The sequence below is a fragment of the Saccoglossus kowalevskii genome, chromosome 7 (genome assembly GCF_978046115.1).
Source record: "Saccoglossus kowalevskii chromosome 7, keSacKowa6.1, whole genome shotgun sequence".
In the NCBI taxonomy this organism is placed as follows: domain Eukaryota; kingdom Metazoa; phylum Hemichordata; class Enteropneusta; family Harrimaniidae; genus Saccoglossus; species Saccoglossus kowalevskii.
This window is the reverse complement of record NC_140647.1, coordinates 15,952,213-15,969,634: the sequence shown is the minus strand read 5'-3', so window position 1 is coordinate 15,969,634 and position 17,422 is coordinate 15,952,213. Positions and strand designations below refer to the sequence as shown.

The 17,422-nt window shown below is 38.0% G+C and overlaps 1 protein-coding gene across 1 annotated transcript; it reads left to right on the top strand.

Annotated features, from left to right (window-relative positions):
* The first annotated feature begins 11,998 nt into the window (after window positions 1–11,998).
* Window positions 11,999–16,869, top strand: LOC102802188 (CMP-N-acetylneuraminate-beta-galactosamide-alpha-2,3-sialyltransferase 4-like). The gene is made up of 8 exons (XM_078008909.2): window positions 11,999–12,422; window positions 13,053–13,142; window positions 13,677–13,780; window positions 14,189–14,249; window positions 14,907–15,014; window positions 15,187–15,364; window positions 15,885–16,007; window positions 16,522–16,869. The coding sequence occupies exons 1-8, from the start codon at window positions 12,133–12,135 to the stop codon at window positions 16,867–16,869; spliced, it is 1,302 nt and encodes a 433-aa protein (XP_077865035.2). The 5' UTR covers window positions 11,999–12,132.
* Window positions 16,870–17,422: the final 553 nt, after the last annotated feature.

Here is a 17,422-nt window from a genome sequence, read left to right as displayed (position 1 = left end):
AAATGAAAATCATTCTAAAATAACGTACTTATACCCAATTGATTCTGGGGAAAAATGACATTTGCAATAATAACCGACGAGCAGGTCCGGGTAGTAACGTTCGGTTGACGAAATAGACGATACAACAGTACTGATTGGACCTACATGAATGCTACTCTATTTCACATAACCAAATGTTGTTGTTTTTTGCTGTTGTACATTATCTTCGGTAATAACTCCGAAAGTGAAGTCTTATATCTTCAGCAGAACGCAGCCGTTAAAACTTGCAAAACGAGTCTGTTTCAATCCATCATCGCTTAAACAGCATACAATTTATTTATTGTTTGACTCATTTAAAAAATACGAACGGTGTCAATATTTAAAACTGCATTTTGTCTGTCTCTAGCGTGCCTCAGAATGATATAGATCTTGGCCGATCGTATTTTTACAAAGGACCTGAATGTACAGCACTAATTTCACCCAACCTCCTGCTCGCTTCTGCTTTTCGATTATCATTTTTAATCGCTTTTGCAACCGCCTGTTGAATAATTTTCGCTTATTTTTTTGAGCGCGCGAACCCAGAAATATCGCCCGTCTACATGCTCGCATTTTAAATACATGGCCGTGGCATCAATATGTTCCTGGTGTATCTGCTCTCTGCCCTAAGGAGTTAGCATTGCCTGTATCACGTAATTGTCTCGATAATCATGTTGTTGAAACGATATAGCAGCCCTGGATTCAAACGGAACACATTCCCGCTGTACGTTCGCGAACGAAACAAAGTATGATGGTTTGGAAGTGTCGTTCGAAATTAAATAATGGTTAATACTCATTAAATCCTCAAACTTTAGCACTAAAACAACCATTTCGACAACTAATGTGCCAGTGTTCAGTGTTTGAACAAGCGGTCAGTGTTTTTAATAAGCGAGTGAGAAAACAAAGGGATAAAAACATGGTCGTGTTTCCGGTCGGAAATTAAGTGATATGTTATAAAATGTTATAAAAGCGAAATATTGGGCGAAATGAGTATTGATGCCCATTTATAGCTTTACATGCGTCACCAAATGGGGACATGGTTAGAGTTGGTAGTACCATGGAAGGTACTAATCCATGGTAGTACCAGTACTAGTATACGCGGGGAGGGAGTCCAGAGAGGGAACAGCCAGCATCCCTTTTACGGGAAAACGTGACATCTCGACGGATTTGTTTCGTACTCACATGTAATATTAGGTTTTGCGGGCTTCTGAATTCAAAAATGATGACTAAATCAGCCAAAAGGCAAGCGTTTAGTAACATACATATGCAGAAGTTGGTTTGCCAGTACTTAATCCATTTTTAACACCTAGGCTACTCTATTGACATTGGTTGTTTATTTCATGGATTTGGCACTTGAGGTAGCTGATAAGCCGTGTCGAAAACGTGCACAAAACGACCATTCTGTGCACGTTTTCGACACGGATTAAAAACCAGTTGTAAGCACAATTTTTCATATGCTGCACGGTGTTGCTCCGTTCGAACATTCCTCCCTCCACAGCACCGTGCGGCAATTCTATTCATAACCGTGTATGTCACGTGGTTGGGCGATAGAAAGTTTACCGACCAATAGAAATCTTTGTTACAATGACTACCAAAAAGCGCTTGGGGCTTTGCATTTCTGATGTCTTCATCTTCGGCTTCATTTCTGCCAATATATGTTGCAGTGACACCATGAGCTTTGAGGTATAACACCTACTCTTCTATAATACTCAACAGTGGCTCAACACTATTACCACGCTCGATGGTCGCAAGGCTGGTAAAGCATAATAACATAAACTTGCCATCGAAAAAGGTCGTTATACAAAACCAAAAACACCAGTGGAAGACAGGTTATGCTCCCATTGTAACAAAGTTGAAAATGAGGAACATCATTTAATACATTGTAAATTGTACACAAAACAAAGAGACGCAATGTTTCACACTATCAACAGTGTAAATGCAAATTTCCTGAATTTGGATAAAGAAAAACAATTTAAACATATTTTACAATCAAAAGATAAAAATACTATTATAGCCCTCTATGTGTACTTGAGTAACAGTAAATGAACAAACAAAAGAATACACTCAGTCACACTTATTTAACTTTTTATTTACTCAAATTTCACCTACTTACTTTTTTAGTTATTCATTATTAACTTTATTACATTTTAAACACCAAATTAGAAATGTAAAATTTTCTACACGGTTGTAATAAAGCTGTTATCTTATCTTATCTTATCTAATGATTTGCCATTTCCAGTGCGACTAAAAACGAACACATCAGACTCGGAACTAAGTACCCTGAACGGCTTTTGTCCGAATATTGTATTGCCTCGACATCCAAGCTAACACAGCTTCCACTGTGCGAGCATTTTCACCGCCTGGCAACCATCATGGTGAAAACAAAGGCCAACAACTCTCAGAAAACGGTACTTTGAGATGGTTGTTGACACCCCCTGAACCGTGTAACAAGATTACCCTGCATATGCAACATATTTAAATTTGGCTGTTTAGGATTTCTTTAAAGTTAAGTTTGTGCTGTTTTTTCGATTTTAGCTATTTTCCGGAACGGCTTTTCGACCGGCGTTCCACAGCAGCTCGCGCAGAGCCCATAGAAATACATGGTAGAGCACAGGGAGCCCAGGAACTATAACCAACTGTAATACGCAGTCTCTATGAGCGGGGGGGGGGGATATCGGCTGGTATCTAGTGTAAGAAATAGACAAGGGATGAAGGCTCCAGCCAGCTCACATTTTTTAAACTCGAAAAAACAGACGAAACAAATAAAAAATAAAATCTAAAAAAAATACCAGGTTGAAGAATATTAGTTGCTCCTTCGAATTTCGCCAAAGCCTTACCTACATTTTACCGATATCTGAATAATAAACCAAGAAAACTACACAAATTGACTCCATTTAGGAATTCCTAACGGTTAGTCTGAACGCACGACACCGTTGGAGGCGTGACCTGTTCAGCATTTGTCAACAACCAATCACAAGACTGGTTACGAACCAGTTGAACAAGGCTAACCGAGTCGTGACCTCGATGTGGTTCGTAACCAGTCTTGTGATTGGTTGTTGACAAATGCTGAACAGGCCACGCCTCCAACTGTGCCGTGCGTTCGGGCAAACCGTTAGGAATTCCTAAATGGAGTAAATTTGTGTAGTTTTCTTGATTTATTCTGCAGATATCGGTAAAATGTGGGTAGGGCTTTGGCGAAATTTGAAGAAGCAACTAATATTCTTCAACCTGGTATTTTTTTTATATTTTATTTTTCATTCTTTTCGTCTGTTTTTTCGAGTTTAAAAAATGTGAGCTGGCTGGAGCCTTCATCCCTTGTCTATTTCTTACACTAGATACCAGCCGATACCCCCCCCCCCCGCTCATAGAGCCTGCGTATTACAGTTGGTTATAGTTCCTGGGCTCCCTGTGGGTAGAGTGATGCGCGTCTTTAATAGCGTCTTGTGGCTTAGCTCCGCCCCGACAATGTTGATAGCTTGGCCAAGCGCATTGATGAAAGAAGCAATATGATTGGCTGTTGGTAAACTGATTCTAAACTGTGAGGGCATTGTCACATACACGTAGTCCTAATGAAATACTTCAAGGTGATAGTGGAGTGCTTCGCCGGAACATTCACCTTGAAAATTCAAAATGTAGCGACGAAGCGTGGGACCCTTTGACTTTCAAGTAGCCTCACGCGCGTACAGTAGTTTCACAAACTTGACAAAACCAGTTCACTTCACTCGCCCACAACTGCTTCTATCAGTCGTTCGACTCGAAACACTTTGATCTCACGGGTACCTGCCACTCAGCAAAGACTTCAATTCACTGTCCTACCCGCGATGGCCTTCTCTTGGCGCACTGATCGGTTCAGGCCGTGTTTCAACCAGTCAACTCAGGACGGCGCGGTTTCACTTTAAGTAACGAGCAGCCATTGTTACCCCGTCTTCACTACGCTGACGTCATCAGTTCCACGAAGTGATCACGTGATATTCGCATGTCAAATGAATTCACTCAGGAGTAAAATAAGCTTCATAACTCCGTTACGGCTATCCATGTTAGTATAGTGTATGCAAAAAGCACATCCACACAAATCACTGCATGTCATGTCCGTCTGACAATCCATAAAATGTTCTAATTACGAAATAAAAATTATAACTCCATGGCGTCAAATTTACCAGGCGACATGTACACCGTGACTGACATCCTATCTTAGACTGGCGCAGTCGAGGCGATTAATTTGTTTTTGTAGTTTAAATAAAATTAAAAAAATCACGAAATGGAGGTGTTAGCGCGAAATGATTACGCAGTTACAGGGGATTTCGCGCTAACACCTCCATTTCGCAATTTTTTTTTATTTTATTTAAACTACAAAAACAAATTAATCGCCCCGACAGCGCCAGTCTAATCCTATCTAATATTGATACCACGTTTGGTGATATAAAACATCGGGGTCAGAGATCGCATAATGCTTATTAAAACAGCAGTTACTTCACTCCAGGTGTCACATTAGTTATCATATATATGAATTTCTAGAAACAGGTTCGGATGAGATTCATTCATTGACCTCTAGTGAAAAAAACAAAAACAATTTCTGAATAACTGACGTCAATGTTCTAGCAAATACACCACCCTATATAGAAATAAGCCAGGGTCAAGACGATTGGTTAGCCGAGGGGCTATGGTTTACAAACGCTTGTTGAACCACTGAAGAACCACCGAACCAGTGTTTGTGTGATAGAACCTCTAAAGTAAACAGATTGTAACGCGTGGCTAAAAGTTAAGATTATTAACCTTTAAGCGAATTACCAAATACTAGACCGTGAAAAGAGTTTTTATCCTTTCAAACTCTAAGGAAGATTTTAGTGAGCGATTTTCAGTGTAAACAAATACGCTTAGTTCAGAAAGAGCATATGTGTGGTGGCGCCATTTATTAAATACCTTGCAATTTGTTGAGGGTGTCGCGTTCCAATGTAATTGCTAGTATCACTCGCGGGGCTGAAACATAGGACAAATTTTCGAGAAGTTCGCATTTCCGCGAACACTTATACTCGATCGGGCGCATAACCGGGCATTTTCACCGCTTGACAACCATCGCCCTGTCAAAACAACAGTCGAAACACTCAGTAAACAAGTAACCTGTAGAATGCTGTGTGGGTAATATTTTTATATTGATTTTTGTTGCATTTGCAGCAAATAGTTACCAAACAATGAGAAATCTATAGGATTGGATATACCTCTCAGCTGGCTTCACATGCATAGTTCAAGACTGCCTAACCGGTGCTTATACCAGGATTTAGTTGCAGCACTGTGGTCTGTGGTTACAGCTTCATTTTCCGAGTAATCACAAGAAATTGACATTACAATAGAAAATAAAAGACTGGCACTCCCATACAATTAATAGCAAGTGAAATTCCTGGAATTGAAACATAGATTTTGAAGTCACTGGTGTAGGCATTGAATAACTTCAAGTTGGCATAAAGACGAGGTAGTTTATTTAATCAGTGCTGAACTAGAGGTTGAAATTATAATTAAGTTCGTTGTCATATAATTTGTTTATTTAAATTTCTAATGAATTCAAATAGAATACACTGGTGAAAGGATGTTTTGGAGGTGTGGTTACATTGTGTATGGAGTGGTAGGGTTGGGTGTCATATAATTTTTTCATTTTCAACTCTCATGAAATCACACAGAATTTCACTTAATTTATTTTCGATGAAAAGTTTTCAAGCAAACGGTGTGAATCAAATTTTCACTGTGCTGTGTCAAGTCTCAATAGAGTATGAGGGAAATGGCATTTTCACTGGAATTTATTTTAGCGGAAAAATGTTCACAGTGAAAGGAAGTATTCCACATTATTACATATATACTGCAGTTTATTTTGATTCGTCCCTGAAATCAAAATCGGTACTTCCACACCCCATATGCAAATGAGGTCTGAGAGCGAATAAAGTAGTCCGTTCAAGAGTAGCGTTTTTCGAAACATAGCAGAAATAAACAATATTTAGAAGTACGATACTTTACGTTTGGGTACATGAATATATTTGCCGAGTGAAATGAAATTTGAACAACAGTAATGGTACTTCTAAGCAGTAACTAATTTTGACCAAAACTAATTTGCATATCACCCATGCAATGATGTTTTTGGTATTTTCACGGTCAATATGCAAATGAACATGGTATTGGCGATTTGCTCCACTTGGATTGCCCTTAAAATCACTTTAATTTTGTGTATCTGTGTGTGTGTGTGTGTGTGTGTGTGTGTGTGTGTGTGTGTGTGATTTCTAGTGTTTTCACGTATTAATTCTTCTGTGATTTGTTTGGCTTGGCCGATTTCGCTCAAACTTAGCAGGTAGGTCACACCTTCACCCTAGTTATCAGGAAATGTATCTCCTACAAATTGTGGATACAACACCTCAGACATAGCTCATTTTGCTCAGCTTGAGTGTGGGCACAAAGTTACTATTGGTAAAATCTGAAAACAAATTCTGACCACCGTTTCCATGGAAACAGCCAACAACTGAATTTTTTAATACCTTCACGCCAAATGTATCACACCCTACATTTTTATAATTAAAAAGCATGGACGTAGCTCATTCTAATCCGCTTGAGTGTGGGTAACAATTTACTGAGATTTTTTTTGGCTTGGCTAATTTTGTTTATAATTGACAGGCAGGTCGTACCGTCACTAATTGGCAAAACAATCCTGCTCCACAGCTACCATGGCAACAGCCAAAAACTGTTTTTTGAATACTTTCGACCCCAAATTTATTACCTCCCACTAGTCTTGTATTCATGCCTTTTATTTTGGCTATGTTGCACACCGGTATAAGATCACCGACGCCGACATTGTTACACTGTATCAACGTAATCCCGACGCAACTTTGAATTTTGAATGAACTGTAAATTCTGCCTGCAATCTAGAAAATACGGAAGCTTATTAGATAAACGCCCTTATAAGATAGGAAAAGAGGATTTGAATCTAGGCGGTTTGAAAACTAATTTGGATTTAATATATCTTTCATATCTTATAGACCAGGAAAGCTTTACACCTGAAGCACAGTCTGTGCTTATGAAAACAAGGGACACTTTGATTTTTGTATAAATTTGTGTTGGATTTTGGTATTTTACAGAGCAAAATATGCATATTTAAAAGTAAAAAAAAACAAAAAAAAAAACTATTTATTCATATACATGAATCCATTTAACTTTTTTGATTTGCTGAACAAAAACTGTCACTGCTTTTTGTACTAATTGCTGTGTTTTTCCGTCTCCAGCTACAATTGGATAAATCCAGTAAATATCTTATACAATGGTGACTTCAGACTTTAAATAAAATAATCTGATATCACATGGACTTGGGATGTGTTCAAAACTTAACTGTATAATTGCATGGGGCTCTGCCGCATTGCATAATCTGTTAGTTATTTGTCAACTTCAACCCCAAAATATTTAGCCTATAACATTTTTTGCATCAACAAATTTATAGGCAATATGGGTAATAGTTATTATTAAGAACACATTTGTACGATTAACTTTTTAATCTATTGTTCTGAAATAAAATTTAAAAAATATATGCATAAGCGCGTGTGTGAATTGTGGAAAACAGGGTGACCCCCCCCCCATTCGCAAAATACAAATCAGGGTAACCCCCCTACTGATCCACCCCCAGGCCGAAGTAACTGACCAATCCCTAACAACAGCATACGTACTAGCAATAAAATAAAATGACTTCTAAGGACTGAATGTTTTTTTGCGAACTTTGTATACGGTGCCCGGTTTTAGTTATAAACCGACGTTAGCTTCACGTTCATGTCCTACCATGGCAACAGCCGAAAACATATTGCTAGTTTTTTTTAGTGGAGTGGATCGCCAACCGGCTTGTTTTCATTGGCAAAATCGTTCAGCAACATGTTTGGCATATTAGGTGTACATCACATGGACTACTACGACTGAGAGAACTTTATGTATGTTGAATGAGTTTTATAAACTCCGAAGGGCTCTTGGAAGATCCACCCGCAGTAAAATTAGCGATTGCCATGGAGGCGCAACCATCAACATCAAAATCGCAGGAGGTTTCTGCTGGCGACGTTACCCAGTTCCAAATAAAGATCACCAACGCCAAATAAGCAACATTTTAACCGGTAATCAAGATTAATTCAATCCACGGCTAACAAGCAACATCACAAGTGAAGTTGTAGCGTGAAGCTCAGCGACTACTGCTGACAACGTAAGTCATGCTTGCGTGCCTTCACCATTGTATTCAAACGAATCACGTGGTGTGCCGTTCTCTTTCAAACCCGGGATTCGATCAATAGGGGAGTTTCAGTAAAAAAACACATTGCAAATCATGCAAATTCAACATTTTCAAACCAGTATACTAAAACAGAAATGCTCAGCAATGCAAAAGAAGGATAGATGTTACTTTTCATTATACACATCTCTGTTGATACAATCCCTCACATATTCTATTCCCAGTTTTACCTGCGTAAATGGATTAGCCTCTTTTGATGTTGACAATCAGACTAAAATCACGTGACAGGCTGTTAACATTGGCTGTTGCATACACTTTCGCCAGTCTGAAAAATGTGTTTAGTTAGCTCTCATTCAAGTAACAATGCAGATTTCCCAGTGGGAGTGAAACTATTCGACTCTCCCAATTAAAAAATAGGGGTGTTTTGAGCAAAAAAACGAATAACCCTGGAGTGCACACAACACACTGAATTTCGGAACAAACCTTGCATTATTTACAGCAGCAGAATACCACAGAAATATCAGACGAAACATGGAAACACTATATATATGTATTTCGGCCTGAACCTTCTCTATTGCAATTCCAGGAATTACCCCCCATATGTGCAACCATTTTCCACCTTGGTACCACCCAAGCCTGAAAACAAAATCTTAATACCACGCTGAAGCGTTTGGTAAATATACTTTGGGCAGCAGGTTGGTGTGACTCTCTTGAACAGTGTAAGAAGACTAGTACTGCCCCCGTGGGTCCGACTTGTGGAAATACCTGGAACCCATGTCTGTGAAAGGGGTTTTCAAAATGATCCTAAACACGTTTTAAAAGGTCAAAATTTCGTACTCTTTTCACTGTTAGAAAGCTAAAAGATCACGCACCTTGAACTCGCGCCTGATCTCGCGATATTTGAGCTTTCTAACCCTTCAGTGTAAGCACGGGTTGGTCATATGCCGTGATCGCCCGTGATCGAGGGTCTTTAACCAGGGGGCAGGACATTTTCCTCGTTTTTGCGATCATTGAATTCCTTAAAGCAATAACAAAAAAACGATAATCTCGTTTAAAAAAATAACCACCCTTATCACGTTGGCAGTACCGGAAAAGACACCATTTTTGTCTATTGTGACTGAAATGGTAACCCTAAACCCGTAACGCGCGTTAACGTGGATTTCTTTAAAAAACACCCTTTTAACGCGTTTTCTTTCACAGACATGCGTACCATATCATTCTTTAAGTCGGACCCCCGGGGTACTGCCACTACATGTTCAACATATATCAATTTCAATGTTCTGGATTATCTCAAATTTGAGTTTGTGCTGTTTTTACTAGCTCTTCGTCTGGCGGACAACAGCGTCCGAACGTTCTGTGACGAAGCTAAGCCCCAAGAAATGTTTTATATGATATCGAGCGTTGTTTTATACGCGTGGGAAGCTATAAGTGGGTGATTTTCACTGTAAACAAATGCGTTCAGTTCAGAAAGAGTAGGCGTGTGGTGGCGCCCTTTATTAAGCTTCTTACAGCTCGGGCGTCGACCCCAATGTAATTATTACCAGTATCATTCCCATAACAGCCATTTAAATGCGTTGGTCGTCGTGCAGCGCGTGTCCAAATTTCATGTAAACAAACAATGTAATTTACATGCGTTCTCAGGGGCGGATACAGGATTTTTTTATGGGGGGGGGGGCAAACTTTAAAATCGACAGACTAAGTTAATGATTTTTTTATATTATAAAAATTCAAATTGAATAAATTTTTCAACGGGGGGGGGGGTCCGAACCCCAGATCCGCCACTGGTTTTAAACGTCGCTATGAGTCCCATATCGAACTGAGCGCGGAGCGCATTCAAACTCGAAGGAAGCTATTAGCGAGTGATGTTCAGTATAAACGAGGAAGTACAGTTTAGAAGAAACAGGCTTGTGGTGGCGCCCTTTATCAAACATAATAAAAACGTTTTTATCTGCTATTGAATGTTAAAATACCGAACTAAAAAAGATTGTGGGGAAATTTGCTTACAGCTAAATGTAATAGATATGCTATTGTGGTCTGTGTTTTTGAATATTATCAATGCAATCTGATAAATGTGGAGCTATAAAGTTGTCCAAGCTTGGTTCGAACAGTGACATTGGTATTGGGAGTAAGTACATATTACCCGTATTCCATGGAATCCTGAGAAATAGCTATATACGAATCCGAAGACGTTCAAGGAATCCATTCGCCGTCATGTGATATATACAACAATGCACTAAAAACATAACCTTTTGTGTTCATGCAAATACGACGCCGATCCACAGACACCAATTTGGGCGAAGTTTTATGTGCATTCATTTTGCGTTTTCTTTGGATTGTCGTGGTATACGTCGATAATCGCGCATATTGTAGCCGTGCCGTTCTGAACCACGCTGGTCGTCATGTAAATGATAGTGTATTTATACAGCAGAAAAAAAAGTGCATTTCAGTACAACATTTAACACGTTTGTTATGTATATATTTATATTTTTACACCAAATACACATAATTTATCATCAAGTTGTGTTGATCATTTTTTTTAAATATGTAAATAAATGTATACAGGTTTATTTCGTGTGAGGTGACGGAATTTGTCCGTGGTATTAAAGAAAATAGAGATTGTTGTTTTCATTGTTAGATTAATACATTTGGCAGACATTTTCATATTTATTTCAATAAAACATTTACACTTTTGAAATTAATTTCCGCCTGAGGTGCATTTGGTGGCCATCACAACAATAGACTTGTACTAAGTGACTGAAATATTAATCTAGCGGTGAATTAAGATATATTGAAAGCAAATTGTTCAACCCAAAAATAAATTTGGAAATTTTCTTCCAATTTTTCAATTTTCAATTTCGCAGCAGGTCTGTTAAGAAAAGTTCATGCAGATCACAACGACGCCGATGGATACAATGTGAGCGTGGGAAAAGGAGCGGTACCACGGATTAAGTGACGTCACGGCATCTACATATTTTGAAGTGATATAACATAAGTGTGTCTGTATTGGTATTATTTTTCAAAACCGTTGTGTTGTGTATAAAATGTATGCAAAACATTTACTTTGCCGTTCTCAGTAGAATAAATCAGGGAAACTAAATAGTTTGACCTTATTTACGAATTCTGACGGAGTGGTGTGCAAGGTTTTACCGGCACAACTGGAGGCGTGACCTATTTACAACTTGTCATACATCAATCGCAAGACTGGTTACAAACTAGAGCTAATTGATTCGTGACCCACTCTGTTTCGTATGGCAAAATGACAACATATTGGTGGGTTTCGCTGGTTATAATTGGCGGCGCATGCGTCGTTAAAAAAACAGCTGTCTGTTATGTCATTATATTCATTTTGTATCACGCTAATTAAAAATTCTTGATTGAGATAAACATAATATTAATCAGATGAAATTAGTTTTAGAACAGCAATTTTCACACACTGGCAGTGAGACAATAAAAATTAGGTATCTTATCAATACTGCTGTAAATGTTACACAGATTTAACGTTGGATTTTGAAAGTATTTTAGGCATCATTGAATGGAATTAATTATGTTATAAATTAAACGAACGTAATGTAAGTTCCGGTGCAACAATGACTGAACCACAAATATAAAAGTTATCCACGTGGGTTAGAATCGGCTAGCATTATACATGGCCATGCCGGAGAGGGGAACAATACCAATCAAATGAATAGAGACGCCATGTTGAACCGACACCACCTAGCATATGGAGCCATCTGTTGCAAATCTCAATTGACCCGTGTTAGAACAGCCATGTTTTATAGCCATACTAATGCAGTAGTGTCTCTTCCGACAAGTATTTTTTCCTGTGTAAAATAACGAGGCAGACGTCCAGTGTACATTTCTTTGCAGGTTGTAACGATGAGTGCATGAAGCCGACGATTGCGCGAACGGGTTTTGGGTTGCGTAACCCCCTGCCACTGATGCACAAACTACGTACAATGTCGACAATAAGCTTGGCCCGTTTACAGTTATACGTGGTAATCGCACTGTTCCTTGCTAATGTATACTGTATGTATGTTTACTGGGACACATGGGCCACGGAGTCGTTGATGCCTGCTAGTCACCATGGCAGCGCCCTGGTACCTGAATATGAGACGCACTTGTTTTCAGAAAACAGTCATACCGCGTGGTTCAAATATCGCCACAGAAGAAAAAGGTATGTATCAATACTGAATGTGCGTGTGTTTGTTTTCCAATTGTATAAATATTACGCCATTGTAAGGCGCGCCAGCGACTGAAATTGACGAGTTGATTCTGCAAACGCTTACAGGTGAACTCGGGTCCACCTGGAGTAATTTGGCAGGTGGGACATATGAGTGTTAAGCAAAGTAAAAAACAAGCCCTTTTCACTTATGTTTAAATTCAAATTTACTCTCATATTTCGATAAAAAATTCCATTCATTGTGGTTCTACAATGTATGTATTGTAAATGCAACATACAACATATAACAACGCTGGCGATTACACTGACACTGTCTAACACTCGAAACGCAGGGCTATTCTGTAATACGTGTCGTCACATGCATCGTATATTTTGTACCCCAGGGCCCTGGTTATTCTCAATCAAGAATGATATGTTTCAAATTTTCGAATTAATGTGTGAAATAACATGAATAGGAGGATTATATTTTAAAAACCTTAAAAATTCATGTGCAGCCGGTCGCATAGCATTGACACTTGTAATGCAGATACCGGATGTGTATATTTATTTAGGCATGCATCATCGCAGAATCCGTTATTGAATCTAAACAGCCAGTAGCTTTGTGAACAAATTATTTTTCAATAGATTCAGAAAAAAATGGAAAAAGTTCTTGAAAAGTGATTTCAGTTGTCAGAGGCGTTATACACAGAAGCTTTTGCAAGACTTGGTACCTGGGTGAGTATGTGTGGGTGTCACTATCTCTGCATATTCGGTTTGTGCACGCAATGCCATGAGGTTATCTTCATTGAAAATTATCCAACCTCTAAAAGGATCTTTATTTATAGCATACAGTATTTATAATTTAGAATGCACCCAGTATAATGCTTTCAGGTCTACGAAATCGCTCTTAGTGACAAACGGGGAGACACACTGAGAAAACCGTAGATTACGAAAAGAGAAACATGTTCTCAAGAATAATGGGGACTCTACAACGCTAGGAGAGAACAATTAAACCACTGTTTCAGTGGGCCCTGGCTCTGGTATTCTTTTCTTTTTATAATTTTAAACCAAATTGTAAATATATCAGGAAAAAATCACAAAAATAAGTAATGAGTAATAAGTTTGTGTGTTTTTAGCTTACTTCGTATTACCACAAATAACTGAAGGAGTATAAATTATTATTGGAGTATTAATCTTTATATGATGATAATAACGCTATATTAACATGTTATTCCTAAATTGATATCTATGTTGATTTGATATTTGCAGTTTCAACGCGAGTGATGAGTTATTTCTAAATACAAAATACAAAACATTTAAAAACTATGATCAGACGTTTTCAGAAACACCACCATACGGCTTTGATAGAAAGAGTGAGTAAATCTTTCCGCATAATTTCTGACTTATTTATTATGTATTCGCAACTGCCAGAGCGTATTTGATCAAGTATTCGAACTCGGAAATCGTTCAGATAACTTAGTACATTCCTGAGTTATCTGTAGGTAACCTAGGTCTGTGATTCTATGTTATGTTGATATACTTAAACGCGAATGTTTAGTCGAAATTTATTAAGAAAACGCATGGAAAATATTGCTCAAAGCACGCTACAATACATTAAATGAGTGACCGGACTGGTCACTGACCAGTTACGCCCTCTGTCGCTGACTTTCTCAACAATATCAAAATGGCCGTCGAGAGAGGGCGCCCAAGCTACAGTTTATGTAGGCGGCATGTGTGTACGAGTATATGCTGTGTTAAACCTGTGTATCGTTCAATTGCAGCGAGTGCAGTGGATTACCTTCTGGACCTACTTTTATTGTCTGACTATCCAGACCGATTCAGGTGAGCCAATGACGTGCGATTGAAGCCCTAAAATTGTGTTTGTTCGTTTTTCTTATATGTAGATATTATTGTCTAAATCCCGTCTATGAGTTGTAGTTTTACCACGAGATCATTACGAAGCAGATTAAAAAATACCAAAACACCTCATTATCATTCTTTGGTTCTTCAGTTGATAAGAGAGTTTCAAATTTACATAACTCGCTGATATTAAGATTATGCACATGGTGCGTTTCTCGCATTTGGGCTTTTTTATATATTGTTCACATTTAATAATGTCAGATAATATATGTTATAATATATTATTTTTTATGTGGATAAGCAGGACACCCTATCATGTGAAAGTTGCACCGGAAAAAACAACAACAACAAAACAAGAGCTATTTAAGTTTAAAATTCCCTGACCACAAATTCAAGTTAGGGGAATGGCTAATATTCTCCCAGTGCAAATTTAACATTATAGCAAACTAAGATATGTATGACTGCACATTATCATACCTATTTTTTCATTAGAACATTCTTCCAGTTTTCTGTGAATGCTTGTAATACTAAGGTAAAATTCTCCCTGTGTGCTAAAATAGTGACATGCCCCATATTTATGATAGCATGAAACAAGTGGGAAACGAATAGTTACTTCACGATGTATATGCGTGTTTCCAGGTTAACCAGGGCATCAAATTGTACTCGCTGCGTACTGGTGGCCAATTCCGGAATCCTCATTGGTAGTAAACTGGGTGACGTCATAGACAGTTATGACATAGTCATAAGGTATTAGTATACATTACGTATTTTAACACACAGATGAGCATGCTCAAATGATTCGCCGCTTCCTTTAATTCACACTCAACATGCAACACAGTCACATGACTTGAACGGTATTTTATAAACGCTCGTGTTCATCATAAAATAAATAACAAATAATCCTTGACTGCCATTGCAGGATGAACAATGCAAAGACAGTAGGTTACGCCGACGACGTCGGCAGGAAGACGACCTTTCGTTTTATATACCCAGAAAGTGCGCTCATGGACACAAGCCAGTATAATCGTGATTCTGATATCGTATTCATGTCGTACAAAGAAGACGATTACTGGTGGCTGGCCTCAGTGCTAAAAAAGGTGAGTCAGACACTTTGAATGTAACATCGTATACGTTAATGTAAACAGGTGTGGAGACATATTGTAGTTATTTTAGTTAGTGTCTAATTTCAAGAATGTCCTATTGTTAATTAGCAGAATATCTAATTGTTAATTAGAGAAAATGACCATAGTTCTGGTAAAAGAAGTGGCGCATACACGTATACGCGATTTGATTAAATGAGAGTTTCGTCAATGAGTGAATTATTTACCCATTCCATCATGCATCACTGTTCATAGGTCCACACTCATTGCATTGCAGTGTGTCTATCAATTGTTTGTAGTATAATTTTACTTCTGTTTTTTTGTACTTGTAATATTATCGATTGGTGTGGTGTTATTTATATTGTACTATGCGTTATATATATATATATATATATATATATATATATATATATATATATATATATATATATAAAGTTTAATTTTGTTTTAAATAATAACAGTATCATAGACATCACAGTATCACTAATGTTATAGTATGTTGCATTTCTGTCGAAAGAAAAAAATAAGTGGCTATTTCTGGAAGGAAATCCCAAACTCACTGGATAAACCAGAATATCAGATACGACTGCTAAATCCAGCTATACACCAGGAAGCGAGGGACATACATTTATGTTCGAAAGTGAGTATTATTCAATTGTAACTGACTGGTCCATATTGAATATAGGATAAACACGCAACATGAAAGATATATTTTGTTTTGTACCTTTGTTAGATACTGAATGTAGATGAGCATTACACAATTTGGTTTTCGTTGTAACTTAATTATGCATGTGCACCGATTGTGTTCATAATACATTCGTAGTACAGGTAGTTTGTTTTTGCATTTCCAATCGAACATCTTATTTTGCGTTCTACAAAAACAAAATCATTCTATACATATGTGTAATTATAATTAAAATGGGACATATTCCTAAAATAATTCAAAATACAAATGGCCCTGCCAATTATCTCAATTATTATTTTTAGCATATTTGAACATTAGACTAAAACCATCTTCGGTGCGGTGATCGTCAGAGTAGATCATAAGTTTTCGAAACTTAGCATAAACATTAATAGCGAACGATTCATGCGTACTGGTGGTTTAATTTATATAAATTAGCTTATCACTACGCTGACGTCCATGTATATTTCAGAAACGTCCGTCAACAGGGATCGTGGCTATGGTGTTCGCGTTTCACTACTGCGATATTGTTGATATAGCAGGTTATGGGGATGACCCACGAATGCCGAATCACTATTTCTCAGACCCGGTATTGGATAATATAAGAGTCACCTCGACAACTCATTGTTGGGACAATGAAGCAAAATATATCGAGAGAATGTTGTACTGTGGAGCTATTCGCAAAGATCTTACCCGCTACTACACAAACCGACTGAAAAACAGACCACCATCTAGCATAAGTTGCCATGGTACTACCTGGTGCAACTCGCGTTCTTCGTTCAAAAGTTTAGCTGCATGGTTCCACGATGTTATATATTGAACCACGATGTTATATATTGAAGCACGTCAAACGTAGATGGTTACGTCTTATTATATGTAAACGGGATGCACTGAGGCGTGATGGGGCGGTGTAGTCTGTGAAGAAAGATGTTTGGGTTCGATGTAAGGGTTATACACACGTAAAGTGTACATTATGGGAATGAGGTATATGACACACGGCAACGCACAAATACGGACGGTTTGCACAATCTATCGTTCCCAATTATGCAAAAGTTAACAGACAACTTTTAGAACAATCCAGTTGGTTTCTTTGGAACAGTTTATTTGTGGGCTTGAGACAATTCATACATGATGTGATGGAATCGTCAGTAAACTATGCAAGTAAAGAAAAATGGATTACTTTGTTTCAATTATCTTTTTCCAGGGTAGCAATTATCATCCTTGGCTCTCTGACTGAATGTTATAGCTACCATAGAAAATGATAAACTTGTCTAATAATGATAAATTCTACACGACTCACCTCACCGTTAGTTATAGTCATTGTAACTTCTGTGATACGACACCACTACGTTTCCGATCAGGATTAATTGTAA

Excerpts from the sequence above, each read along its gene's own strand:
- LOC102802188 (XM_078008909.2), top strand. The coding sequence starts at position 12,133 with ATGAAGCCGACGATTGCGCGAACGGGTTTTGGGTTGCGTAACCCCCTG. Across the intron at positions 13,781-14,188 it reads ATACGGCTTTGATAGAAAGA|CGAGTGCAGTGGATTACCTT; the intron begins GTGAGTAAATCT and ends GTTCAATTGCAG. Across the intron at positions 16,008-16,521 it reads ACATACATTTATGTTCGAAA|AAACGTCCGTCAACAGGGAT; the intron begins GTGAGTATTATT and ends TGTATATTTCAG.